Source organism: Mus caroli, chromosome 1 (genome assembly GCF_900094665.2).
Source record: "Mus caroli chromosome 1, CAROLI_EIJ_v1.1, whole genome shotgun sequence".
Classification (NCBI taxonomy): domain Eukaryota; kingdom Metazoa; phylum Chordata; class Mammalia; order Rodentia; family Muridae; genus Mus; species Mus caroli.
The window spans coordinates 31221141-31249081 of record NC_034570.1 but is presented as its reverse complement, the minus strand read 5'-3'; the positions used below and the strand labels follow the sequence as shown (position 1 = coordinate 31249081).

The 27941-nt window shown below is 51.6% G+C and overlaps 1 protein-coding gene across 3 annotated transcripts in view; it reads left to right on the top strand.

Moving 5' to 3' along the window:
- Nucleotides 1–27941, top strand: part of Fam178b (family with sequence similarity 178 member B) — a 123076-nt gene that overhangs the window by 88015 nt on the left and 7120 nt on the right. For 2 of the 3 annotated variants that reach the window (XM_021158087.1, XM_021158105.1), the window contains 2 exons: nucleotides 11429–11516; nucleotides 18975–19100. In XM_021158087.1, the coding sequence (XP_021013746.1) occupies nucleotides 11429–11516; nucleotides 18975–19100 (214 nt within the window). Of the gene's footprint in view, nucleotides 1–11428; nucleotides 11517–18974; nucleotides 19101–21125; nucleotides 21261–27941 lie in introns of those variants that run through there. The other variant, XM_021158096.1, reaches the window with a different exon arrangement.

The following is a 27941-nucleotide window of genomic DNA, read 5'->3' as shown; positions in this document are numbered from 1 at the left end:
CGCCCTCTTCTGGAGTGTCTGAAGACAGCTACAGTGTACTTACATATAATAAATAAATAAATAAATAAATAAATAAATAAATAAAAAGAAAAGAAAGCCTGAGGCAGAGGATTGCTGAATTGCAAAGGCACTGTGAGCTACAAAGTGAATTCCAGGCAATCTAAACTATAAGGTAAGACTTTGTCTTGAAAGAGAAAAGAAGGGAGGGAAGAAAGAGGTGGGAAGGAAGGGGAGGGGAGTGGAGAGGGAGGAGAGGTGAGGCAGAATGAAAAGTGAAATGAAATGAAAAGTCAGGTGTGGCTGCATACAACACCTGTATCCCAGGCACTGGAAGGGGGTGGGCAAAGACAGAAACAGGAGAATCCCACTGACTGTTTGCCCAGTCAGCCTGGCTAGCCAAACCATCAAGCTGCAGATTCAGTCAGACTGTCTGGGAGGAGGACCCTCAACTGAGAAAATGCTCCTGTAGGTAACTCTGTGGGACATTTTCTTAATTCATGATTGATGTGGGTGGGCCCAGTCCACGGTGGGCAGTGCCATCCCTGGACAGGTGGTCCTGGATGGCATAAGAAAGCTTGAGCATGCTCTGGATAGCAAGCCAGTGCAAGCAGTGGTCTCTGCGTCACTCCTGCCTCTGGGCTCCTGCCTGAACTCCTGCATACATGCATACACACACAATAATAGTCATTTTTAAAAGAAGAAACTTTGTGGCGCACGCCTTTAATCCCAGGACTCGGGAGGCAGACACAGGTGGATTTCTGAGTTCGAGGCCAGCCTGGCCTACAAAGTGAGTTCCAGGACAGCCAGGGCTATACAGAGAAACCCTGTCTTGGAAAAACAAAAGAAGGAGGAGGAGGAAGAGAAGAAAGAAAGAAAGAAAGAAAGAAAGAAAGAAAGAAAGAAAGAAAGAAAGAAAGAAAGAAAGAAAGGAAGAAAGAAGGAAGGAAGGAAGGAAGGAAAGAAAGAAAGAAAGAAAGAACAGAAAAAGAAAGGAAATGAAGAAAGAAAAAGAAAGAAAGGAAGAAAGAAAAAAGAAAGGAAAGGAAGAAAGAAAGAAGCAAGGAAAGAGTAGAGAGTGTAACATGCCCTTCCCTGCCCCCCACCTGCTGTCTCATTCTTAAGCCTGTGTGAGCGCAGGCTCCCTGCAGGGTTTTTCTGCCTCAGGCCTGCAAACTAGCTCAGGAAGAGCCAACTCCAGTTCTTTTTCACATCCTGCTGTGGGTCTTTCTTTAGAGCTGCAGCAATGGTGGTAATGGAGGCGCTTGCTGAATGCCTGGCTCTGCCCTTGCTGGTGACTGCTCCACTGGGCTCAGTGCCCAGACTGACCCCAGGAAAACCAACAGTGCAGAAGCTGTCACACTCTGGATCTAATTGATTGGTTAAGTACAAAGCAAGAACTCCCTCCCATGTCCACACCCACAGATTTGCACAGTGCAGTCAGCACCCCTGCCTTGATCAGGATTTCAGGCCAAGTGCCCAACTTAAGCATAAAAATGAAAACAAATTGTAAAGCAAGCCACCTGAAGTGGGACCAATGGGAAGCAGGGGTTTTCAAAGGGAAATCAAAGGGAAAGTGACCCCACTTGATAAGCCATAGGGCGCTTGGAAATAACAGTTTCTGTTCTGCTTTCTGCTAGGGCAGTGGTTCCCAACCTTCCTAACACACTGACCCCCAACCAGAAATGATTTCGTTGCTACTTCATAATTGTAATTTTGTTACTGTTACAGATCATAACGTAAGTATTTTTGGAGATAGAAGTTTGCTAAAGGGATTGAGAACCATTGTGCTAGGGGCTGAGCTGCCCCCCTGCTGCCACCGGAAGGAGCCCCATCCCATCAGGAAGAAGGGTTATGGGCTGTGCTTGCTTCACTGTGCTCTTGTTCCCAGGCTCCAAGGACCTGCCTCCTTCACCATCTGTGACTGTTTATTAAACATCCTAGCATGCTGCTGCACTGTGGCCTTCAGAGGAGACCCACTTAGACTGTGTGCATGAAGGCTTACTAGCACATGTCACAAGAGCAGCAGTGACCCAGAGTTCTTTGCCTGGCAGACCAGCACAGAGCTGAAAGAACCATCTTGCTTGTGTTGACAAGATATGAGGAGACAGGCCCAGCTCCCGGCTTCACGGTGTGCACATGCACTCCACGCCTCCTTGGGAAGGCCGTGTGACAGGATCAAATAGACTTTAAAAGTGCAACTTTGGGTTGGAGAGATGCTCAGTAGCTATGAGCTCAGTCAGCCACTCTTGCAGAAGCCAGAACTCACATCACAGCCACCTGTAACTCCAACTCCAGGAACATCTGTTAAAAGCTCTGGCACTGTACACAAACCCACACACAGACAAACACACATACTCATAGTAATATAAATAGAGTATAAATACATAGACATGCAGACTTGGCTGGACATGGTGTTACAAGCCTTTAATCCCAGCACTCAGGAGGCAGTGACAGGTAGATCTCAAGTTTGAGACAACCTGGTCTACATAGCAAGTACCAGACCAGCCAAGGCTACATGGTAAGATCCTGTCTCAAAAAAAAAAAAAAAAAAAAAGAGAAGTATGACAGAGTCTGAGGCTACGGTGCAGTAGGTAGGATGCTTGCCTTCTATGGACAAGTCTGGGGTTCCATCCCAGAGCTGGCTGAGGGTGGGGTGTAGGTAGAAGAAAGGGTACTGAAGTGACACTAACTGATGAAAATAGGCCACAGTGCTAGAAAGCTTTTTGCAAACTGAGAGCTGCAAACTGAACCAGTCATAGGATCCTGGCTTTTGGGAGGTTGAGGCAGGACCATCAGAAGGTCAAGGCCATGTGGGCTTCTTGAGACTCTAGACTGGGTGTGGTGTCCAAGTGCTGTGATTATAGCACTTGGAGAGTGCAGTTGAAGGACTGGGAGTACCTGGCTAGCCTTTGCTGCCCGAGTCTGAAGCAAACCTGCGCCACATGAGACCTTGCCTTAAACAAATGAGCAAGCAAACAACAATAGCAACAACAATGTGTGTGTAATTGTTCAACCCTGTTGGGGGCGGATCTCAGGGCACTGAGGTGAGCACAAGTGTCTTTGCCCTTTGGGTTCATCTCTTCCAGATTCCTTCCAGTTATGCCTTTTCTCCCATAGTCATGATTACAGCATCACTTATTCCTTGAGCTGTTTGTTTGTTTGTTTCTCTGTGTAGCCCTGGCTGTCATGGAACTCACCCTGTAGACCAGGCTGACCTCAAAATCAGAAATCCACCTGCCTCTGCCTCCCAAGTGCTGGGATTAAAGACGTGCGCCACCACACCTGGCTCCATGAGTTTTTATCCGCTCATTTTATTCACACTTTGCACACACATGTGTACATGAACACACGCGGAGGCCAGAGGGATCCTCTTCTTATGCTTGTAGCCTCTGGGGATCTAACTCAGGTCATCAGCCTGGCGGTGGTGCCTTTACCCATTGAGACCCACTGAGCTGTCTCCTTGGCCTGAGTCTAAGATTATTTGGGAATGTTGAAATACGTCCAGAAGTAGAGAGTGGTCACCAGAGCCCTCTGTGGCCACTGTGGATCCTGCTGGCACTCCCCTCACCCCAGGTCACTGAAGCAAAGCCCAGACTTCTTGTCTTTTTATTTCATGTGGTATTTCTGAAAGATAGGGCCCCTGTGAGGCATGTATGTATGTGTATATGTATATACTTTAGTGTGAACCACGGCATCAAGAATACACCTAAATTTTTGACAAAGGAATTGCCACAGCAGATGAGTCTAGTCCAGAACCTTCCAAAGACAAGCTTCGTCTTCAAAGTCTAGAGTTTTACGCTAAGCATGGTGACACACATCTTTAATTCTAGGACTTGGAAGGCAGAGGCAGGTGGATCTCTGTGAGTTCTAGGCCAGCCTGGTCTACAGAGTGAGCTCCAGAGTAGCTAGCCAGGGCTCCACAGAGAAACTCTGTATTGAAGCAAAGAGTTAGATGGAAACTTAACCAATTGGATGCTCCTGAGGAAGGGACCCTGGGGAGAGCAGCCCTGGCTAGGCTTTTGAACCAAGTCCTTGCCTGGGTCACAGTTGCCCATTGTTTGTTGGCCCAGTGAATTCCAGGCCTCTCCCCCAGTGCCCTCTCAGCATCCTTTTATTTGGAAGTGGCTAATCAAGGAAGTTCAATCTCCTTGATCCCTCCTCAAGGAGTTAGCTGAAGACAGCAGCCTGGGAGGAAGGGATTTCACAATGAGCAGGTGTGCACTGGGAACAACCCAGAGACAAGTGCAGGTGCAGGGGCTTTCCCTGGACCCTCTCCCTCCCCTTCCCCGCTGTGCTCTTGCTGGCTGTGCTCCTGCAGTGTCTGCAGTGGGACCAGAGGGCCCACATTTGCTTCTTTCAGCTCCACACAACACTCAGGTTCTAGCTCAGGTACTGCACCTCTTGCCACTGTTCAATGCCTCCCTGCGTCCACTTTAGACTTACCTGCCCTGAAACGGGGTGGCCTTGTGAACTGGAGCCCTGACCCCTTCAGGCTCCCACTCTGTGGGCTGCTAGCCAGCCTTTTCCAGGCCCTCGGCAATCCCAACACCACGAACAAGAGCTGTTGAAGTGTCCCACTGCCAGCAAACAGCAGTGTCTCTCCACTCCTGCCCCCACAATGCCACTTTCTTCTCACCAGACCCCTAGTTCCATATCTTGACAGTTCTTTCCTAGATAAGGCTGCACTCCAGCACCCTGCAGTTCTTCCTGGAGACCCAGTCCAGTCTGACTGTGGCTGTTTTTTTTTTTTTTTCAAGATGATCCATCCTTCTTTCTGTAGGAGTGTGACCTTCCGTACCAAACACTATCAGTTCCCTCTACTGAAAATCTGTTCAGGATGGGAGTGGAGGTGCTAGAGAGATGGCTCAAAAGTTAAGAGCACTGGCTGCTCTTGCACAGGGCTAGGCTTAGTGTCCCAGCACCCACACAGCCATCTGTTTTTCTAGTATCAGCACCAGAGGTCTTCTGATCCCTTGGAGAACTAAGCACACATGCGGGCACATACATTAAATGTAGGCTTAACACTCTCATACAGAAAATAAAGAATCTTAAAAAAAATTCTTACCCTTGGTATAACTTTCAAGCAGCCCAGCTAGTGTTGTGGGGCCTTTTGCCTTACTCTTTCATACCGCCTCTCTCAAACTTGTACCTGTGCTCCGCCATCCCTGTCCCCTGCCATTTCTTTCTGTCCCCCATCCCCTGTGGATGCCCATATATCTGCCACATCCTAAAACTGTGCAGCCATCTGAACTTAGTATACAGTGTCTGCTTCTGGTTTCCTGGAGAGGCTCCATTCTCCTCTCTCCATCTGACTGACTAGGCTCAGGCTGACTTGCCTCACACCAAGTACCCCCACCCCACCCCACCCCATCCCCACCCATGGGGTTAAGGGTTAGCTGGCTTTGCTGAACCTTGAGCTAGAAGAATGAGAAGGACCACACACAGGTGGTTTGCTCTATGAGGCTGGGTGAGAATGCCTTTTGAGTCTAGATGGGCATCACAAAGCACACAGAAGCAGATTCTAAGGCAAGGTGGCTCTGGCAGCTGGGAGGTCAGCTCTGAACTTTGTGCAGATACAGCAGGGAGGGTAGCGTGTGTGTGTGTGGGGGGGGTGCTCACTACAGGCCCTGGACCCTGGATTTCAGTGCTGCTCCCTTGTGACCTTAGGTTTGAAAGATAAGGAACTGGAAAGCAGAGCACAAAACAAAGCAAGCAGCCTGGGTGGGAGACAGGACTGCCAGGGAATGCGTGGCCCTCAGAGGACTGCACCTGCACGTCTGTCTTTGAAGTGAGGGGTGCTATTTAGGGGCTGATTGTGAAACTTCAACACTTCATCCTGCCTGTTTCACTTCTGTCGTCTTTGTGGCAAGAAAAATGGTTTTATATATGGAATCAGAAGTGGTTGGAGGGGCTGAAGTCTCAGAGTGGAAGTGATATATAACAGCTCTGGCAGTGTGGAGTGAGGATCAGCTTCTCTGCTTGCTCTCCTCAACACACACGCACACATGCACACCCCACCACTGTACTGGAAGATGTGTAGGTGAGACACTCTGACCCTTCACTGGGAGGTTGTGGGAGGCAAAGCCCCTTGACATCACTCCTGGGGATGATGGGTCAACGTGTGCTTAACAAAAGAAGGCCTAGAGTAAAGTCTAGTGCGTGGGCGGGCAGGTGGGTGCTGAGAGGGCACTGTGAAGAGCCCTGCAGGATTGGATGAAGCTGTCATCACACCCTAGGGACATCATGGAAGCTGATGCATTCACCTTCAGGGTAGCATTCTGTGACCACCTAGTTCACATTTGGAGTAAAACCAATGTCTCAAATGAGGCGATTAGTGAACAATGGTCATATTCATAGGCAACGTGGATCTAACCGACAGCAAATTGAGGCTCCCAGAAGAACTCAGCCAACCATAATGATGGGCTGAGTCGGAAAGAGAGGCCCTGCTGCACAGTTAAGAACAGAGTCTGAGAAATCGGCTTTGTCAGGAAGACAAGTGAAAAAAGGCCAAAGACTTGGATTCAATCTGTTAACTGCTTTAAGCCCCACGGTTGCCAAGAAAATGAGCATCAGTCTCCAGCCCTGTGAGCAGAGTGGCTCACCTCACAGCGAACATGGACAACCCAGGGTCTTTCAAGGACAGACGCAAAGAAAAATGATCAAAAAGATGGAAAAGTAAGGTTGTCCTGGGGCCTGCAGTAGACAGAGCCACCTGCTGATCACAGCAAATGCGGTCAAGGGTGGGAACAACCCTGCCCACCAGCTGACTCCTGGAGCACAGACCCCACAAGCCTGCTCAGAACCACACAAGGGCATATTTTGGCAAAATATAGGAAGAACTAACTCCCTTTGTTTACCAAGCAAATGGGCTGGACCAGCTTGTCAGGCAGATGTTGCACTTCTGTGACGGAAATAAACACTTGGGGAAAGGGCCAGGGACTTTCAGTGAACACTGACGTAGTGTGTGAGCAGTAGGCTAGGTGTCCATAGCCTGTGGGTGCCATGTCAGGTGGCCAGTCAGGGACTCAAGAGAGGATCTTGAGTTTGCCATCTGTATACTTAGCCTCTGGACAAAATGTCATCTGGTCTCCAGAAACTCCCTTAGGCCTCTTCCAGTCATCCCTTCTGCAAGGCATCAGCACTTTCCTGGTAATGCCCCACCTTACTGATTGGTTTGCCTGTGTCTGAGCACTGCTAGAGATGAGCCCATGCAGCAGGTCCTGGGAGGCTGGTGAGGCTGGCTCCCTGTGCTCACACACATCTTGGGGACACCAGGACAGCTCCCTGGTGACATGAGTAGTTGTTTCCTCATCCTGCTTTGTGGCCATCCATTGCCTGGGTTAAAAGTCACTGTAACCCCCCTCTTCCAGGCCGCATGGTGCAGGCTGCCTCTTCCTTCTCCAAGCCCATGGGATTGTATGAGCACACCTGGACAACCAGGCTGCATGGAGGCCCTGTACTTACAGATGCAGGCAGAATGGGACTGTGTGGGGAAAGACTCCCCAAACTGCTAACCAGGTTTACAGCCTGGTTCTTACTGCCCAAGGAGCGAGCACTCACATTGGAGATGACTCCCATTAGGGACTGAGGAGCCAGTAGGGTGACAGGTGTCTATAGCTCTGGGGATGTAGGCCATACAGCAAGGTGTCAGGCAGCATTTCCACAGAGGAACAGGCAGAGGCTGCTGCATCCTGGGCTGTCCTGGACACATTGGAAAACGCAGCTCACGCCTTTGGCCAAATGCCTGGTAGCCTTTTAGGGCAGTTCAGTCTCAGCAGGGCCTGGTTCCCTTTGGAGGGAGTGAAGACAGGGGGGGGGGGGTGAGTACTGTAGTGGCCTGTGTGTCATTGTCCTAACTTCCAGTGGCACATATACTACCTTCCTGGGTGTTCCTGCAGGGTGTCTGGTCCCTTGTGAGAGAGCTGCCCAGACAGTGACAGTCTGGAAGCCAAGTACCTGAATCCTCTGGTTTAGAAAAAAAATAGTGTTTCATAATTTTCTAGTGCCTTGGGCACCTCTGTGTGCTGATCCAGTGTCCTGGTCTTATAGAGGCCTCTTGGAGTGGGCGGGACAGAGACCAAGACTGGCCTGGCCTGGCCTGGTCTGGCCTAAGCACTATGTTGGAACCTATTGCCTTATTTGACATCTGCTGGGAGGGCTCCAGTGGCCTCTGCATCTTTCTGTGCTTGCCCAGTGTGAGTTCTGGAAAAGCTTTGCCAGGTGGGGCTAGGCAATTTCTGTGGAAAACCAGCCCACAGCCTGGGCAGGGCCCTCTGCTTGCCCCCTGCACAGCTGGACTGGTACTTGGGGCTGGGGGGGGGGGCGCGGGGAGGGGGGAAGGAGGCTCCTCACTGCTTTTCCATTGTAAGCTCTCCATCTGTCAAGTTAAAAAGTGGCCCCCTGTCCTTGTTTCTCAGTGGGACTGGGGATTCAGGAAGGAGTGTCAGGAGGACAGTGGGCAGCACACATTGCCAGTGTAGGGAGCTCTGCTCATAGATATGGGCTCTTTGTGTCCACTTACCCTCTCTGTCACAGTTGCCTGCTGGTGTGTGCGTGCGCATGTTTTCTAGATTGCAGTTCTGACATGACACCACCACCACCCCCCCCCCCCCCACACACACACACACACACACACACACACACACACACACACCCCTCTTCCCTTCAGGATCCACTCCCCCCAGTACTGTTGTGAGGCCTGCCAGCTCTAGCCCTCTCCCTGGCCGGCCCCTCCCACCCTCTGTGGGCCTTGGTGTGTGTGTGTGGTGTGTGTGTGTGTGTGGAGGGGGGGGGAGTTAATGAAGCCCAGATGCAGGACTTCTGACTCTGGCAGGGAGGGAGGCAGCTGCTTGGAGGAACCATTTACCTCCCACTGTGTCTGGGCCTAGCTGCCCCTGGATCCCAGATCCCAGGAACAGCTGGAAAACAGGTCCTAGCTACAGGCAGGCCAGGGTGGAGGATATGATGAAGAGGAAGCTGGGGCTCAGGACCTAGAGGAGGGGCCATGGAAGATCAGGATAGGCTCTTATTGACCATCCTATGGCTCTGCTCCAATGGAAGCTGCCTGTCCTCAATGCGATAGTTCTCAGGGTCCCCGAGGAAACTCTGGGACACCCCCCAATGCTTCCACAGAAGGAGGGCAAGACTAAAGCCAGGCAGAATTCTGGGGGAAATGGCTAGCTTCTCCCTCAGTTGCCAGATGAAATACAAACTCAACACAGAATAACATTCTTTTAAGACAAAGAGACTTTGCTAAACCTGACATGCATAAATCCCTTGTAGCTGAATCTCTTTATTGAACCACAGTGTACAGCTGGACAGACAGACAGGCCATTGAGCATGTGACTCGGTAGAGTTCTCACAAGTCAAGCACATGTGAAACTAGCACCCACATTGGAAGAGAAAGCACACCCGGAGCCTGCCCAGGGCCACCTGTCCCTGCTGTGGGAGTGATGGAATGCACCATCGCCTCTGCGGCAGAGGGATGGGACATGTGGGGGTAGCGTGTAGACACTGTCCAGTCTGCTTAATGGGGTGCTTCTGCTATGAGTACCTCTCTCTTGTGAACATGGGAGCAGGACTGCAAAATCAAGGGGTAGGTGTATGTATGTCCTCAGTAAATGTTTTCAGTGTTCCAGAGAGACCAAGGGCCTTGCTTTCTGTCAGCTATGGAGTACCCCATAGTCCTCCACCCTCAGAGGGGCCATTTCTTTCTTCCACCATAGACCTTCAGATGTGTGCTCACCCCGCCTGCCATTGTTCTTTTAAATGAAGAGCCTCCTGCTTTGTTGATTCTTCTGATTTTTCTGTTACTTAAGAAAAATCAACAAAACCTGCAGAGCTCAAGCCCTAGTCTGCTTGTGAGCTTTCTGGCCTCCAGGAAGCTTGGAGGAGGTCTGCCTCAGCACTCTCTCAATAAGGCAAGTGTGGCTCTGGGATACTTTCTTGGGAGCCATCCGTACTCTGGTCCCCGTGGTGTCCCTTCAGCAGCTGTTCTAAGAGGCCAGTCTCAGATGTAGCTTTTCCAGCAGGCTTTAACGCAGACCCTTCTTTGCTGTCCTTCCTCCGTTCATCTTACTCCCTGGCATGGCTCAAGACAGTAGTGTCTGGCTTCCATTTTGAGTGGGCTACTTGGCACTGTGTGGTGGCAGAAGTCACTCCAGAAGAGATTAAGAATGAAATTCTGTGGCATGGCACCTGCCTGGCACATGTAAGGCCCCAGGTGCCATCCTTGTCAGAATAAATAATTCCATTCACAGGGCTGCCTGCCTGGCGACCAGTGTCTGGAGATCCTGGAAGGACACAGTGCCATCTCCCCAGCAAGGCTGGCTGATTAATTACAGAATATTGGCTTGCGATTTTGCCCTGTCATCTAGGTTCGAGGGTCCCAGGACAACTCTCAGCCACATCCTCTGGTTTCTTCTTTCTTCATCTCTTAGACCCCAGGATCCAAGTGTTAGCATCTGAAGCCCCACTAGGGCCTTCACTCCCAAGGAGAAGACGGCTCAGGCCTGAGTAAGCACCGACTAGGCCGTGCCACACGGCTGGCCTCGGATGTCCAGCTTGGCTGAGTGAAGCAGGAGGGCCTGTTTCACAAGCAGGTCAGGGAGCAAATTGTCTAGGAGCTGGGGCTGGGGGCTTCATCTACAACTGGCTCTGGGCATTCCTGTGGCTCTGTCTCTCTTGTTCTCTTTGCTGGCCCTCCTAAAGTCTGTCCTGCTGGGAGTCAGGAGGACAAACAACACTATAAAGTGGCCACCTTGTCACATTCATTAGCTGTCCCACAGAGAGGTTATACCCTTTTAACTGTCCAATGAAGACCCAAAAACTACTTCAGGGGTTGAGTCACTTTGAGGCCCAGGATGTAGGAGGAAAATCCCAAAGGAAAGTTCTTCAAAACAGTGAACACACACATGCACACACACGCACACGCACGCAATAAAGCCTGGTCTCAGGAAGCCAGTCACCCACCCTGCTAGAAGTCCTTTGAAATCTGAGAGTCAGTGCATGCAGCCAGACCAAGAGAAGAGCAAAGGGAATGTTTTCCCTCCAGTCGCCCTTCCCTCTCTCTGCGTGTTTTCCTCCTCAGTGTTAGCCCCTCTACAGTTTCCTTCTCCGATTATTGCTCTGTTCATGGTTCAGGCCCCAGGCTCTCCTGTGGGCTGTGCTCTACCACTGAGCCTCACCTGGCTCTGTCTCTTCATGTGTGAGTGGTTATTATGCAGAGGTAGGAATGCTGGTCCATTTCCGAGTAGAACTTCCACCCATCCAGACCCACAAATACATACAGATCTGAAGGAGTTACAGCTCCAAAGGAAAATGTATTATCCTCTCTCAGGTAACCTGCCTTTGCCATGCTTTCCAGAATATTCAGAAGCCCCCAGGCCTCCAGCCCACCCCACTCAGAGTCCCTGTTCTTCTCTCCCAGGCAGCTGAGAAGTCAGCTGAGTCTTGTGATTATTGCCCGGATGCTGGGCCAGCAGGAGTCACTTCCTTTCTCGGCAGAGAAAACCCAGGTGAGTCTGTCTCAACAGGACCGGGAAGACATGTGGTGGGCCACAACGCCTCTCCTCATTCCCCACCTTCACCTGAGGTATAATCAGAGAGACCATCCCCAGACCTAAGCTGGATTTGAATGTCTTACTCAAATTCATTTGTTCAACCGTTCGTGGAGCCAGGGGCATAGTACAGTGGTAGAGCACTTGCCCGGCATGTATGCGGCCCTGGGTTCTATTATCTGCAGATGAACTTGTGTGTCCAACTACTGGGGAGGCTGGGACAGGAAGATGATTTGAGCCTAGGAGTTAAGGGCCCAGCCTATGCAAGGTGAGTGTGATGGCTCACATCTTTAACCCCAGCACTTGAGTCCCAGCACTCTAAAGGTGAGGATTGTTTGAACAACACTGTCCTAGGCACTGGGGACTGGTCAGACTTGTGAAGTTAGACGTTGTGAATTACAGAAAACAAACATAACGTGATGTCATTTCAGCCTTTTTTTCTTGTGTTTTGTTCTGTTTAGTGACTGTCTCCCCATTCCACCTACCTCAGCCTCCAGAGTGCTGGAGTTACAGATTCAGACTACAGTGGTAGTACTGTTGTTAATATTTTAATCCTTTGAAAATTTCATATATGCCCACAATATATTCACCCTCCTGCTCTTTCTTCCAAGGCCTCCTAAGTCCATCCCCATTACCTCCTAACTTCATGTATAGCCCATATACACGTGATGTGGGACCATCTACTGGGGCAGGCCTCCCATCCAGGGGCCATGCCCTTGAAGACCACTGACGGCTGGAGAGATGGCTGGACAGTTAAAACACTTGCTGCTCTTACAGAGGAACAGAGCTCAGTTCCCAGCACCCAGGGCCTTCCCATTCCTCACTTCCCAAACCCCCGTCCATGACCCTTTTTTTTTTTTTTAAGATTTATTTATTTATTATATGTAAGTACACTGTAGCTGTCTTCAGACATTCCAGAAGAGGGTGCCAGATCTTGTTGCGGATGGTTGTGAGCCACCATGTGGTTGCTGGGATTTGAACTCTGGACCTTCGGAAGAGCAGTCGGGTGCTCTTACCCACTGAGCCATCTCACCAGCCCCTTTTTTTTTTTNTTTTTCAAGACAGGATTTCTCTGTGTAGCCATGGCTGTCCTGGAACTCACTTTGTAGACCAGGCTGGCCTCGAACTCAGAAATCCGCCTGCCTCTATCTCCCAAGTGCTGGGATTAAAGGTGTGTGCCACCACGCCCGGCTGTCCATGATTTTTTGTAGACAGAACAATAAAGACAGAAAGAAATACTATTAGAGCTGCTCCTACCAGGGCCCCCCATTCCAGGGTTAGATGTCCCTGGGGCAGCAGGGGTGAGTCCTCCTGGCTTCTCCCTACTCCTCTCTGAGGAACTCTGTCACCACCTGTTAACGCAAAGGCCATGGCCTCCGTAGGATACAAGGATAAGCTAGGCAGTAGAAAGCCTCTTGCCTCCCCTAGGCAATCTGCCTAGGGTTCTTGCAGTTTCAGGGTCAGCACTGAGTGGTCAGGAGCAGGAAAAGGTCTGCTCAGCACAGCCTCAAGCCAGGTAGCTCAAGAACTAAAGCCAAGTTTTTGTAAGGGAGCTAAGAATTGTTGGTTAGGTTGGAAGGAGGGGGCAGGGCCTGGCTCTCGCTTCAGCCCACTCCCCACCGCCCCCCAGCCTCGAACACTTTCACCCTAGCATGGCAGAAACATGACATTCCTACTCAGCTAACATGTCATTTCAGGGAAGCCTGCTGGCCCTGTCTGCCACCCTCCCTTGCTTGTCTAGTGTCTGTGTTATGTTGCCCACACTCCTGTTCCCAGGCAGAAATCACTGGGGCTCCTGAGAGTCGGAAATCAGTGATGTCTGCTTGCTCTCCATTGACCCTCAGCCCAGGAAGACAGTGTAATGCTTGTGGGATAAAGAAAGAGCCACGTGAGTGTCAGGGTACCCAAGGAGAGGATGCTCCAGAAGCCATCATTGGGAGGGAGGGCATGGCCCCGCAGAGGTCACTGCAGTGACTGAAGAAGGGAGGGCAGAAGGTTAGGAAGTTAGGAACGGGCACAGCTGAGATACATCCACCATGGCAGCGTGATGGAAGAGGAGGGAAGTCAGGACTCGAAGGAAGGTAGGTCCCTGGGGCGTCGTGCCCAGAAGCTGTGTTAGCAGTGACTCAAAGGTGGGCCTGTTTCAAGGCTTGGTAGGTTTTCTTGGCCTGAGACTATGCAGGGAGCCTGGAGTGGGGCCACAGGGAGGGAGGCAAGTTGTGAGTTCTGTTTGCTTAGTCAGGAGCTAGCTCAGGAGGTCTCTGCAACAAGCAAGAATGCAGGGTTAGGAAGGTTAAGAAGGTTAGGAAGGCCTTGGAGGCAAGAGGAACAGGGCTCAGCTTCCTCACTCTATGTCATTTCCTACACCTGCCTGCTTGTGAGCACTGTGGGCCCAATTGTATACCTGTCTGCTCCGTACACACTGACTAGGAAACGGCTCAGCCTCAGACACCAGGTGTGACAAAACCAGACAGCTCCAGAAGAGGGTGAGGCGGCTAGCTGTGACCTGGGTGACTAACACTGCCTGAGGCTAGGCTTGTGGATGAGCCCATGCTTGCTGGGCGGACTGCCTGGAGGAGCAGGAGCCGGAACCTCACCTCGGTGGTTCTAGAGAGAGGAAGGCCCAGCAGGTGTGTTCAGATCTCATCAGCTCATCCTGGTGTCTGGTGACCAGACACTTGCCTTCGCAGTCTGACCTATTGCACCCATTTCTCATGCTTGGCTTCAGAGGACCACCTTAGCCCCACAGCCAGCCATGATGCCTCCACACAGCAGTCCCTGGCTGGGTCTTGTCCTAGCTGGGGTTGTGCACTGACCTCTTCCCACCTGTAATGCTTGCATCCACCCAGTGGCTCTCACTGTGTTCTGAGTGCTGCTCTTAGTACTTGCCTTCCTCAAAACCTGGGGCTGGAAGGCTCCTACTCTATCCAGGTGTTATAACTGAGGAAAGTGAGTCAGGGACGCTCTCCAGGACCAGAAGGCAGGGCAGAGGTGGAGTGGGGACTAGAACTGTACCATTGACCACTGCAGCATGCCACTTCAACCTCTCCAGCCCAACCCCTGGAATTTGGCAGCTTAGACCATTGTGAAAGGTCTTCTGGGGTGACTTGTAGAAGCAAGAGGCATGGGGCTTGAAGGGTTCTCAGTACCCAGGCTGCTCACCCTCCTTCTGCCCCTGCCTTAAACCACAGCCTGAGCTCCAGAAGCAGACAGAGTTAGAGAGCTGGGTGTGAGAGACAGCAGGCAGGTAGACAGTAATCACTCAGCACTTTGATCTTCCAGGAGAGTCCCAGGTTGGACCAGTAATTCCTACTGTTCCATTGAAATACTGGGAATACTTCAGAAACAGTCTCTGTTTGGCTTCAGGTTCCAGTGTGCTCTAGAGTCTGGCCTGCACAGGAACAACCTGAATCAAATGAAGTTCCTCTCCTACAATAATCATAGGCCAAGCAGGCCAACAAAGGCACCAAGGAAAAAGTAACATTTGGGGTGAACTTGCAGAGATGGCAAGAGTTGCAGAGAAAAAGCCAGAAAGGAGATGCAGCGTTGGGCAGGTGCAGTCCTACGAGGGCAAAGAGACAGAGGGGACATTTTTGCACAGAGCTGTAGGAAGCAAGGTTTCCTTTGGGTGGGTGAGCGGGGGTCACTTCCAGCAAAGGAAACAGCGATTACAAAGGCTCCAAGGTCAGGAAGGGACAGTTAGAGTAGGGATGAGGGTGGCTAACAGAGGCCGGGTCAGAAGGGGAGTGACAGCCAGAGCCCAAGGAGAAAGGACAGCTACTGATGGCTGCAGCTTCACAACTGAACTGGCTCGCTGCTGTGTGAAGACCACACTGTCGGGAGGGGGAGCCTATCATTCTCCAGGGGCAGGGCCAGGGGCAGCTGGTCTCAGGGATAGCAGCAGAGTAGTGCCCAGATGCCAAGGCGCTTCCTAAGGGCAGCCAGCAGGGCTAGGGGGAGGTAGGTGGGAGTCCCCCAGACTAGAGACAGGTTCTCCCCAGCCCAGCTGGGCACAGTGCAGGTGGAACAGGTTTGGGAGGAAACCAGGAGTTTGTTTCTTATACCAGCCTCTTGCAACACAGAAACAAGGCAAACTATTTGTTAAAATAAGTGTGTGTTTATTGCGTGGAGGTCAGAGGACAGCATGCAGGAGGCCATGCTGGTCTCCTTCCACTTGCTGCATGCAAGGATCGAACTCAAGTTACTCAGGCTTGGCACCAAGCACCTCTACCCTCTGAGCTGTCGTGTTTGGAGACTTGCTATGAAGCCATTTGCTCTTGAATTTGAGATCCTCCTGCATCTGCTTCACAAGCATGTGCCACCATGGCTGGCAACAAACTACTTCGGTCAAATGGTTTTTGTTTTTGTTTTGTTTTGTTTTTTAATTTTGAGATAGAGTTTTTCTATGTAATCCTAGCTGTCCTGGAACTTGCTGTGTAGACCAGACTGGCCTCAAACTCAGAGGTCTGCCCGCCCTCCTTCTGTCTTCCAAGTGCTGGAATTAGCAGCACGCGCCACCACATCCAGCCCCAAAACATGTCTTGAAATTTGGAAAACAAGGGCTTTGAATGGGATACAAAAGTTTGAATCTCCTAGGAAACAGTTAATTAATGTCCTAACCTGCTATTTAGCCATTCACTTGTCTAATGAATACTTAATAAGCATCGGCCATGTGCCAGGCATGGTGCTTGGCCCTGTGGACACTGCAGGAGAAGGCAATGCTGACAGTCCTGACCTCATAGCCAAGGAGGGCCTGATAAGACACTTAAGCACATGAATTCTATGCCTGGTGGAGAGTAAGTGGTGCTATAGAAAAACAACAACAACAACAACAAAAACCCTGCAGGATGGGAGATGGCAAGAGCGTAAGCGCAGGTGGTGTAGCTGTAGGTTAGATGTGACAGTGGACTAGGGCCAAGGAGGGGGCAGTCCTGCACTGTCAGTATCTGCACTGAAGCCAGATAAGGGCTCAGGCTCCAGAGAGCAACAGCAGGTCACTTTGGACCTCCTAGTGCCTCACAGCCACTTCTCCTGTGCAAATTGGAGCCACTGCCAGGATTTGAGAGCAAGAGCTACATGCTGTTGTAGACAATTGCTTTGCCAGGATCTCTTCTGCCTCTTCCTGCCAGGAGGAAGGCCAGTGGAGGCCTGTCCTGGGTGATGTTCACAGCTTCCCCTGCCTGAGGTGTCTGTCCTAATGGGCTGAGCGTTTGCTGAGTCGGCACTCTACAGTGGAGGTGGGGGTGGGGTGGAGACAAGGTTGGTCTGGTCCTGACCCTCCCTCTACAGGACTTTTAGGGACCAGAAAAGCCCTAATCCCTGAGAGAGGGTGGTACGTGGGGGCGGGGCGATTCGGGAAACAAAAGCGAATCTGAGACCAGATTGCAAGAGTGCACCGAAGCACCACCAAGCTGCTTTCCTGGAGCGAGAGGAAAAACACAACCATGAGCAAGTGCTCGGCCTGCTCTCGGTGCCAGCCCTGCCCCCACTGCCTAGAGCAGGGAGGGTCTTAGCTCTGATGAAGCAGGCCTTCAGTCACTCTGGGGGTGTGGATTTGGAAGCAGGGCGGGGCAGCTCTGTGCTTGCACAGCTGTGAGCCTCCAGCGTGCTAAAGACCAGGGCTGTTTTGAAAATTATCCCCAGACTTAGAAGGCGGGCGCAAGGCAATGCTGCTCCCAGTGCAGCTTCAGATGGAAGCTATATCTGCCTAGACCTTCCCCTCTTTTTCTGCTGCCTTCTTTCTGCTTTGCAGAGAAGGCCTGGCGGCCTTCCAGGAGCCAAAGCCAGCCTGACTCCTAGCCCCTCCCCTGCCTCCTCCCTGCCCAGCTGTTCTCCAAGGCTTCCAAGGTTGGAGGGCAGCTGAAGTGCAGAGCAGGTGCTGGTGGTGAGTCAGGAGGAAGCCAGGTGCGCTGTGCCACCCCACCCGGCTGGGCACAGGAGTTGGGCTAGGGGCTCAGCTCTCTGGCCTGTAGCCACACTGCACCTGCTGGATCTAAGCAGTCTGTCCTCTTGCTACCCTGTTGTTGCTCCTTCATCCGCATCCTCCACCCTCCCCCAATCCTGGGGTTGCATATGGATGCCTTAGAGGGGCAAGGACTGGGGCCTGCCTGCCTCTACCCAGCCATGGCCTAGCATCTGGGCAGCCCTTGTTGGGACCCTGTCTAGACTTCCCAAACCCATGTTTGGGGTGACTAGAGGGAGGGGCTAGCTGCAGGTTCCCTAGAAGGGGTTGGGCTGTGTCTTCAAAGCTAAGCAGGAGGTGGGGCACTTGGTAGATTCACACATGACCATATCTCCATGTAGACATTATGGGGAGTCTCCATCTAAACAGACCAACTGAGAGGGTGTTTCTGAGACTGAGAATATAGATAATGGATGAGAGTGAATTATTGGTTATTTTGTTAGACAAGAAAATAGTACAGTGTTTTAGGAAATGAAACAGAGCTGGACCAGGCACACATCCCTGGCACTCAGGAGGCTGAGGTGGAAAGATGGCTGGAAGTCTGAGGCCAGCCTAGTGTACGTAGGAAGTACCAGGCCAGCCAGGAACCATGGCAGGCAGGTCCCTATCTATAAATATAATTAAAATGTGCTAGTGAAATGGCTGTCACTCTAGAGAGGCACTTGCCGCCAAGCTTGATGAACTGAGTTCAATCCCCAGGATATAATAATAATAATAATAAATTAAAAGTGATGGTAGGCCTGGTGGTATGAGCTTCCTAATCCCAGCATTCCGGAGGCAGACCTGGGTGGGTCACAAAGATTAGCCAGCTTGGAATGCAGAGGAGACCTTGTTTCAAACACACAGTGCTGTTGGTATTGGTGGATATTATTATATTGTGGGAGACTCTCCTGTTCTAAGTTCCTTATGGCTTAGAAGACAATAGTAGGAATTCCCGGGAGGGAAGAGTGAGGTACGGTTGAAGAGGACTTGGGGACAGGCAGGCAGAGAAGTTGTGGTCATGGCTCACAGGATGGACAGACATAGCTGAGGACACATGGATTGAATATGTCACAGCCACAAGTCAAGGGACAGGAAAGGGATGCAGGGGAGAGTGTGCTATGGGCTGAGGTCCTACTCACTGGCAGAGGGAATCTCTTTCTTAGTCCTGGTTTTCCAAGGAATTAAGTTAAACCCTTAAGCTTCAGGGGAGCTTCCTAATTCATCACAGGGCTCACTGTGTGTGTGTGTGTGTGTGTGCATGCGCATGTGTGTGCAGGCATGTCCATTTACATGTCCCTCCTCCTAGGAAGAAGGGGTATGGACCGCTTTAGGGACAAAATACCCAAAGGTCATGGCTCATAAGTAAGAGGTGGATTCTGACCTGGAAGCCGGGGCTCTGAGCCTTGGCCACGAGTTGAGTGTGTCCTGCGAGGACACGTGTGCACACGCTCAGTCTCCTTTCTTCTCCCCAGCTAGCCCTGCTCAGCCAGCAGCTCAGCCTCATGAGGCCTTCGTCCCTCAGGCAGTGTCTGGGCATTGAAACCTTGCCATCCAGTCTAGGGCAATACTCAAAGGCCAGTGCTGAGCTAGACTACAAGGTGAGTACCTCAGGCCCTGCCTGCCTTCACTAACCCTGCTGCCCCTGTTAGCGGGGAAGGTGGGGTGGTTCCCATTGTACAGCCTGTGGGCCCTTCCAGAACCACAAGCCACATTATGGGGAGTCTCCATCTAAACAGACCAACTGAGAGGGTGCCCTCTGTATGAGGAGGAGGCGCTCAGTATTCTTCCAAACCCTTCCATTAGCACCCATACCCACCCGTGCATGTAGGCGTAGGTGAAGCTATGGGCACGGACAGACCAAGAGAGCTATGCCCAACCTCTCTGCTTATTTCCACTAATGTTGACAAGGCTTAGGCCTTGACCTTTCCCCAGTTCTTCCACATAAGTTCTTCCAAGCATTGACCAGCTTTCCTGAAAGCCACCAAATTTGAGTGCAAGTCAAGGGCACTGAGGTTCCCTGGTTCAGGAGGTTAGGATCAGTAATAGCAGAGGCCTGTGTGTTCTCTCGGTTAGTTTCAGAGCAGGGACCACGGCGGGCATGGGGGCTTCCAAATGGATCTCCATGGGCTCTTCTATCACTAGAGACTAGAAATAATAATGAAGACTAGAGATAAGGGTCGTTACTTTCAGGAAGGTGGGATTCAGAAGTGTCAGTCCTGAACTTGAGCGTTAACAGTCCAGCAGTCCAGCCTTTGGGCATCACTCTGAGAATCAGATAAGTGAGTTAATTACCTAATGAACACAAACGAGCCATTAAGAAGATGGGATAATCCCTAGGTGCACGCTCCCTGCTCCCCTTCCAGACCATGCAGGGTGCATTATCTTTGCCTTGGGATTCCTATCAGTGCTTTTACAAGGCGACATCTCCCTGGAAGGTGGGTACCATCTGAATGCCTCTCTTCCTTTGCAAGATGTTTCCCAGTAAGCTTAGGGGGCTGTAGAAAGGAGTTGGGATCAGCATCTGGGTAGGTAGGCAGCCATAGCTGGATACTTGAGAAGAGGAATAGAGGAAAAAGGAAGACGAGGCTGCTGTCTGGGCTACCTGAGGCAGACTGTCTGGCTTCCAGGAAGGAGTCTTGGGGGTCAGGCTACAGCCTCACCCAGCAGGGGTGTGGCTCCTTCCAGGCCCCAGGCTTCCTCGGGGCTCACCACATTTCTGACCTGCTGATAGCTTGCAGGTGTGTGGATTGTAGTCGCTGGATGGGAAAGTAAGCAGGCTGCGGACGCCTGCACTTGGTGCACAGCCACCTCTCCTTCTTGGTTGCCTATTGGAAATGATGAGTTTCACCTTAAAGCTGGGGAAGAGGAGAGCAGCACACCCAGGGTGTTCAGGCCCCCAAGCAAAGAGTATACTGGCTGGGGACGATAGAAAGGGCAGGGGGAGGGAGGGCAGGGCAGGGGCGGCTCGCAGAGCCCCAGGCAGTGAAGCAACCAAGGGCAGAGGCAAGCAGGGGAGGGGACAGGAGAGGCAGGGACATCGGGTATGTGCGTAGTGGGCATGGGGTCTAGTGGATTGCCAGGGTAGAGAAGTGTGACATGATTCCAGGTCCGTGCCTGGGCTGAGTGCGGTGATGGCAGGGAGGGGCCAGGCAGGTGACTAGGTCCCACCCCACCTCAGCCTACTGACTCCTCATTAGGCCTGAGCATGTTTCATCTTCAAAGATGTGATGGGGCTACTCAGCAGCCAAAATGAGCAGCGGCGTCATCCGCCCTATTTTACAGGGAGTAGTGGTCTGGGATGGAGCAGCCTTTCATCCCCAAAGCTCAAAGTCTTTGCTGTTTTGCTTCTCAAGTGCAATGGGGAAACTGAGGCCAGAGTTGAGGTCAACTGGAGGTGATCCTGCATGAAGGAGATGGCTTCTTCTCAGCCTCTGGGGCCACCATGCTGAGCTTCTGCCTATCCCACGCTAAACTCACTCCTGTCTGGGAGATTTCCTGCTCAAAACTGCAGGGGTTACAGCCCTAAGCCAACCCTGCAAATAAACACTTCTGCAGGCTCTTCTTCTGCTCTTCTCACCTCCTCTCACTTGCCGCAGGCTGCCTAACCCTTCTCTTTCCTTCAGGGAAGATATGTGGGCACAACGAGGCCCCACCGTTGTCCCTTTGCACGTCTGGCTGTCTGGCTGGATTGTGGACAGCTATGTGTCTCAACATTGCATGTTTTTGCCACTAAATGAAAAACTGAACAAATAAATGTGTTTGAGCCCTCTCCTGTTCTGCTCTGCTCTGGCCCTCTGCTCTCCTGCCCTCTCTGCCTTAATGTTCTTGTATCATTAAGACCACAGCATTTATGGAACCCTGGACTTCAGAAGTGTTATCTTGGGTAATGAGAGAGCCAATCACAGGGCATTGTTGGTAATTATAAGTTAGTAAGGTTGCTGTCTGGGAAAGCTAACCACCAAGTACTTTAACAAAAGAAGTAACTGCTCAGGCTTCCATTGTGTGGGGGCAGGGAGGAGGAGTGAGCTGCACTGGAGGCAGAGGCAGCTTGGGTTCCCAAGCAGACTGTTTGTCCTAGCAGGGTCAAAGTCACTGAACACGCTACTAGCACAGACAAAAATACGTTTGAAAAGTCAGGCTTTCTGTGGAGGGCTGGAGCCTGACTCAGGAGTTCCTGCTTACCTAGCTTATGCGAGGTCACTACCAAAAATATGGAGGAGCATTAGAGGGTTAGAGGACTCAGCATTTTAAAGTGTGCCTAGAACCTGTAGTCCAGGCTATTTAGGAAACTGGGGGAAGCTGGTTGGAGTTCATTCTTCAATCCCATGAGTTCAATTCCAGCAGGGACAACATAACAAGACACCGTCTCAAAATATTTATATAGAGTGCTGATCTCCTCGCTGGCTGTCTATGCCTGGGCTCACCTGGTGTGGGCTGGGTTGACCCAGGGTAGGGTAAACATCTAGGTGAAAAGATGCTCGAGGCTGACAGGCCTCCTGTCAGCTCCAGGTAGGAGGTGCCAGTGCTTACACAGAGGAGAGGAGAGCAACAGGAGGGCTGGCTTCTCAGGGCTTCCTTTTGGCCCATGGACATGATTCTGCCAGAGACAGCTTCTTCCCAGGTCCCCGTGAGACTGGCCTTCTGGCTGCAGGCAGACAAACATTGCATAACTTGACTCGGTTTTCTCCTCCAGTCTACAGGCTCAGCCCTCCAGTCCAGTGCTAGGGTCTACTGGGGTATTTGCTTTCAAGTATGGAAAGTGTCATCTGCATGTGGCCAGATGTGGCCTAGTTATATATATTGTGTTCAGTCAGAGTTGAGTTGGGACCCATTCCCTTTTACAGAGATGGCTGATGTTTTGGTCTTGTTAAATCTGCCCTTATGTTTCTTGTTCCTGTTTAACCATAGCTTTCAACTAAGTTGTGCCTTTTCTTCCCTGTCTGTTCCTATGTATGTATACATATACATTTATATGCAGAAGTGTATATATACATATGTATGTGTATATATATATGTATATGTATGTAGTACATGTAGATATACATACTTGTACTTTTTCTCTGATACTACTGAGTGTCATGATGCCTGGTCACATGCTAAGCATATGCTTGCTACTGAGCTACCTCACAGCCAGGATGCTGTATTAAGGAGAGTTTCCACCTGAGAGATATGGGAGGTATAGGGAACCAGAATCTTAAAGGTAGGATGGGAGTGTCTCTCTAGTTGGTTAAATCTGAGGAGGTTAAACTGTCTTCCATTGTGGAATGAAAACTAAGGATAAGGAAGCCAACTTGGCACTGGGAACTTGCCTCCCCCCCTACCCTCATCCCCTCCCCCACCCCAAATGTGCCTCCTCTCAGCATGTCAGTGGATGCCTTCCAAGGATGGCAGCTTGAGGCTCACTGAGGACTGTACATGGGTCAGCCTCCTGCAGGGGTATTCCCTTCATGTAAGGGTCACTTGCAGGTAGGCTTGTGTGTGCCACAGAGGCCTCAGAGAAGCTTGTTTATGGAGGAGCAGTGTTTGCAAAGAAATGATATTATGGTGTGAGTGTGTGTGTGTGTGTGTGTGTGTGTGTGTGTACGCACTCCAGTGATGCTGGGGATGGGCTCCAGCTGCAGCTCTACAGAGGTGTGTGTCTGCCCAGCCTGTGCAGGGCGTGGGCCTGCCGTGTGTTTGTGTGCAATGCCCTGTGTGTGTCTCCTATAAACCCTTGTGGTGTGCCAGGTGTGTTGAGAGACTTGGTGAACAAGTTTTGCTGCTTTTTCTGCTGCAACTGCAGCTGTCTGTCCCTGTGCTGGCTGACCCTGACAAGAACTGCCTTAATGGAAGGCTGTGGTGGGAGAGGCCAACTCTCACTGCAGGGACAGGACAGGGGGAGCCCCTCTCTGGCATCTCTCACTGCAGGGACAGGACAGGGGGAGCCGCTCTCTGGCATCTCTGTGCTCGTTTCTGGTCTCTCTTGCTGGCACTTCTAACCCCAACAAAAGGGATTTGTATTCCCTTGGGCTTGGCTTGAACCTGTGTCATCTTAGTCTTCAAAGACAAGTGGATCCTGGAGCCTCTCCCCACTTTGCCACCTGAAAATGCAGTACTTGGCCCCACACACAGTGCTGTAAACTTGGGTCAGGCCAGGGTTAGGAGAGCTGGGAGGAAATTGGATTTGAGGAACAGAAAATAGACATGAAGACTCCTTAGTTCTTCCCTGGCTGGCTTGTGGTTCTGTTCCGTCTTCCTTCCTCCAAAATGAGGAGCATCAGCTGTATTTTGTCAGAAACCTGGGCCTCCGAGAAGCTGACCCTGTGAGAGAGTTGAACTACATGCACGTCTAGGAACCTGTAGACCAGGGCCCGGGCTCGGGCCAGCTTTGCCTTCTTCCCAGAACTCATGGTTCTTTGCAAGAACATGAGCCAGGCTTGCAGGGACAGGGTGAAGCCCAGGAGGCAGGGTGGAGTCCAGGGAGCTTTTATTTAAGCCCAGCCCGCTGGAGGGTTGGCCTGCTAGCTCCTTCACCCCAGTCAGCCCTGGGCTCTGGAGGGCCCTAAGGGTTGCTTTCCCGCAAGTGCCTCCTCAGCTTGTCCTGCAGCTCTTACCTAAGTGTCTCCACTTCTCCGGGCGCTCTGTAGGTTACCTTCAGACCTGTTATATCATTCTCAATCTTGGCCACCTGAAACCTCTGCCCCATCACCTACAGCCCTGAGATCAAACCCCAGCACCCTGCATGCTGATAGCCTTGGCAGTGCATCTTCCTGTCTTCTACTTGATGTCTGTTGAACCCTGGGTCCTAACAGTTCACATACCCCTATGGCCTGTGCACTCCCTTCATGAACATAAACAGAGATGCTTTCCTCAGCAGGGTCCCAAGTCAGCTTTAGCCCCAGGCCTCCATTGAAATGCCCAACCTGAGCAGAAATAAGCCATGCCAGGTATCTTCCCCACCAGCCCCACTCCCAGCCTGGCTGCTGGCTTCTCTCCCTCTGCCAGGCCTGAATTAACCCAGACTGGGTTGTAGGAGCATGCTCTAAGTGCTGCCTCTTGGCTGCTGGCTGCTGCCTGCCTTTCATCCCTTCAATCCCTTCTCTTTGTCCTTGCTGCACCTCTTTAGATGACCCAGACTTCGGTGAACCCAGGGTTACATGCACAGTGTGACAAAACCCCAGTGTCACTTTCCCCAATGCTTGCCTGTACCCTATGGTGCATTCCCAGAGAGGTTCCCTGTTGCCTTTGTGGGAAACCCTGGGTTGACCTCCTTTTCCTCGGCCACCCTGGCCAGGGCTAAAGAAAGAGCATCTGTCCCAGAGTCAAGTCTCACTGGCTTGGTGTGGACCATGATTGGCTGCTCCAGGTCACATGTATTCTGCTGGAGTCAACTCTGTAGACACCACCATGGAACAGTTTGGCCTAAATGTAGGGGACAGGAAGCTAGGCCACTCTTACAAAGGAAGGGGTGTGTCCTAGGTACCTAGAAACTTTGGGCTGTATAGTACGCCCTGTTCTTGTCATGGGTTTTGAGAGAAACCAGCTCTCTTTACAGATGGCCAGTTCCAGTTACTCTTCGAAGAGCTTCACATGCTCACTCATGCCCTCAGGCCCACATGCTGATATGCACGCACATGTGTAAACCTGGACTCACACACACAGACTCCTGCAGCAAGAGATTACGGGCAGAGCTAGGTTTTCTGCCTAGACTCCTGTGGGATCAGGGTCTCTGGTCCCAGCGGGAGAAGCAGCTGCCTATCATCTTACTTGCCCTAGCCCCCACCCCAGGAACCCAGAGAGGAAGGGTGGGCAGGGTGGCATCACTCTCCCAAGGATTTGCTCATAGTCCCGAGGTTCCTCCCTAGGGAGACACGTGTGCTGTAGTCCAGCTGTCAGGATGGCAGCACTTTAGACATGCCCTCAGCCTTCCTGAATATTATGTCCCACCCCTATCTCCTGTGCCAGAGCTTCCCAGCTCCCACCCAGTCCTCAGAGCAGGAACCCTCAGGGCCCATTCTCAAAGTTGAAATGGAACTTACAAGAGGATCCCACTGTGAGAGGTCTCAGAGCTTATTTTCTGGGAAGTTAGAACAGCTCAGGTTCACACTGAGGAAATGTCGGGGGGGGGGTGCTGCGGGGGTATATGGGTACATCCTGGGCCTCTCAGATCCTCTAGCACCCTGGGAAGATTCCTCCCTCCCATCTCTGGACCCAGCTGGGGTCCTAAGAGCAACTTTTCACTTAGTGCTTGTTCCCAGCAGCTGAGCAGGAAGTCCTGTTCCTGTCTAGATGCTGCCAGCCTGTCCTCTCTCACCCTAAAGTGGCCGCATCACTGTTCCATTTTCAGGGCTCCACCCACCCACATGGCCCATCACTTTCGTTTGCAGAATAGGGTGGCCTGCCCAGTCCTACCCAGTGGTGAATCTGGCAGGCTGTGCCTGTGACGTCTGGTGCCTGGCCTCTTGACCCTGTATCTTCAGGGACTCTGGGCTAGGAAGGGTATTATGTCACACGTCTCATTTCCTAGCAGTTAATCATGTGTCCTCATCATTTCCTACGTTCTAGGACTAGTGACCAATGCCCTGTCCTGGGCAGAGTCACTTTGGAAGCCAGCTTTTCTTTCAGAACAGATGTCTGCTTGCAGCCCTCTGCTTGCTTGCTAATCTAGCGCTTGCCAAGGCCAAGGTCAGGAACATAACCTTGGACCTGGAGCTGCATGGACAAGGAGAGCAGCTTGTAAGTGTGCACATAGAACAGAGAAGAAATGATGTCCTACCAATCCAAGATGGCAGGTGCAAAGTGCCAGTGTTCAGAGAAGGCAGACTCAGAAACATGCATGCCCTGTGCTTTGGAGGACTCCTGAGATGCTTAGAGCCCCGCTTCTCTCCTTGAGCTGAAACTCTTGGTTTGGTGCTAAATGATATTGCTGTTTGCCCAACCACAGGAGCACAGGCTGATTGACCCCATCTACACAGAAACAGCCAGGTCTCTGCGGCTTGTCTCTCAAGATATCCATGGACTCAGATCCAGAAGTTCTCAGTGTCATCTCTATTTAGAACAGTTATACAAGTGCATGTGTGTATGTGCACCTGCACTTGCACACACACAAACACACACGCACACGCACGCACGCACGCACGCACGCACACACATACACACGGAATGTCTCCTGATGAAGATCCTAGACATCTGCTTCTTGCTAGATTTTTCCCTCACTGGACGTGTTAGGAATCTAGCCAAGCTTGAGCTTACACATCTGCTGAGACATAGGGTTACCAGGCCTTCTCTGAATGTCCCCTCTGTACGTCAGGTTGCTGTGATACCAGATTTTTAAATTTAATTTTAAAAGGCAAATGAATCATAGTCCACCTCTCACACAGGTGACCTAATGATCAGCTCAGCTTCTAGAGCTCAGCTTCAGCCAATGTGCTCTCATCCGGTCCCCGAGAGGACCCACGTGAGGCAGGAGTGGTACTTAGCACGGGATTCTTCTGGGATCGGTAGTCAGGCTAGGCTGGGCCTCCAGACCTTGGAGACTGAGATGAATGCACATTCCCCAGGGTAACCACCAGCCAGGGCCTGTGAAGTCAGAGGCAGAAACAGGGTAGGTAGTCCTGGCATCCTGGAGCTGCTGAGCAGGTGCAGACACCTGTCAGCTGAGCCTGCGCCTCAGCAACATGGCCTGTGCATCTCTCCCATCCTTCTTCCTCAGTATTCCTGGGCTAGCCTCAGCTCTCCCCAGCTCCTCCCCACCTAGCACTGCCTAGAGCCTGGCTGGACCTACTTGCAGAATCTGCTTGCCCATGAGAAATCTACTGTCCCCTTCTGCCCGGAAGGTTCTGAGGGAAGGGTTCCATCTAAAGACTCCGGGGTAAGACTACATCCTTGGGCATGACCTGAGGTGGGAGAACGCATGCTGCCCTGTTAGGGAAAGTGGCTTCCTGGGAACTCCCTTTCCATCCTTCCCTTTGGTGTAAAGTAAACCAGCCTGCCCTCCCTGGCATTAGCTAGCAGGGGATTTCCTGAAGGATGAAGTTCCTGGGAAATGTCCACCCATGTTCCCTTTTGTCTCATTTGACAAAAACTTGCAAATAAGTTCCCCTTGACCCAGGAGATTTAAGGAGTGATTGCTGAGATGAGAACTAAGTGGAGGCCGGCCGACCGGAGGTGCTCCCTGCCTGCTGCCTGCTGGGTTGTGAGCACTGTGATCCTTTTATCCCTGGGTCCTTGCTTTGGAGGAGGGCCAGACTGAGGCATTGCACAGTGAGCTGCTGGGAAGAGCCCTGCCACCAGACTCTGGGGAGAGACCCAGGAAGTGCAAGCAAAGGCCTTGCTGGCAGTGTGACCCAGAAGCAGGACTGCCTTAGCTCGTCAGTTCTGGGTCCAGGCACGCCCGTTCTTCATCCTCTGCCTCTCTCCTCTGAGTCCTTGGCTGAGATTTCCCGGATCTCTTTCCCACT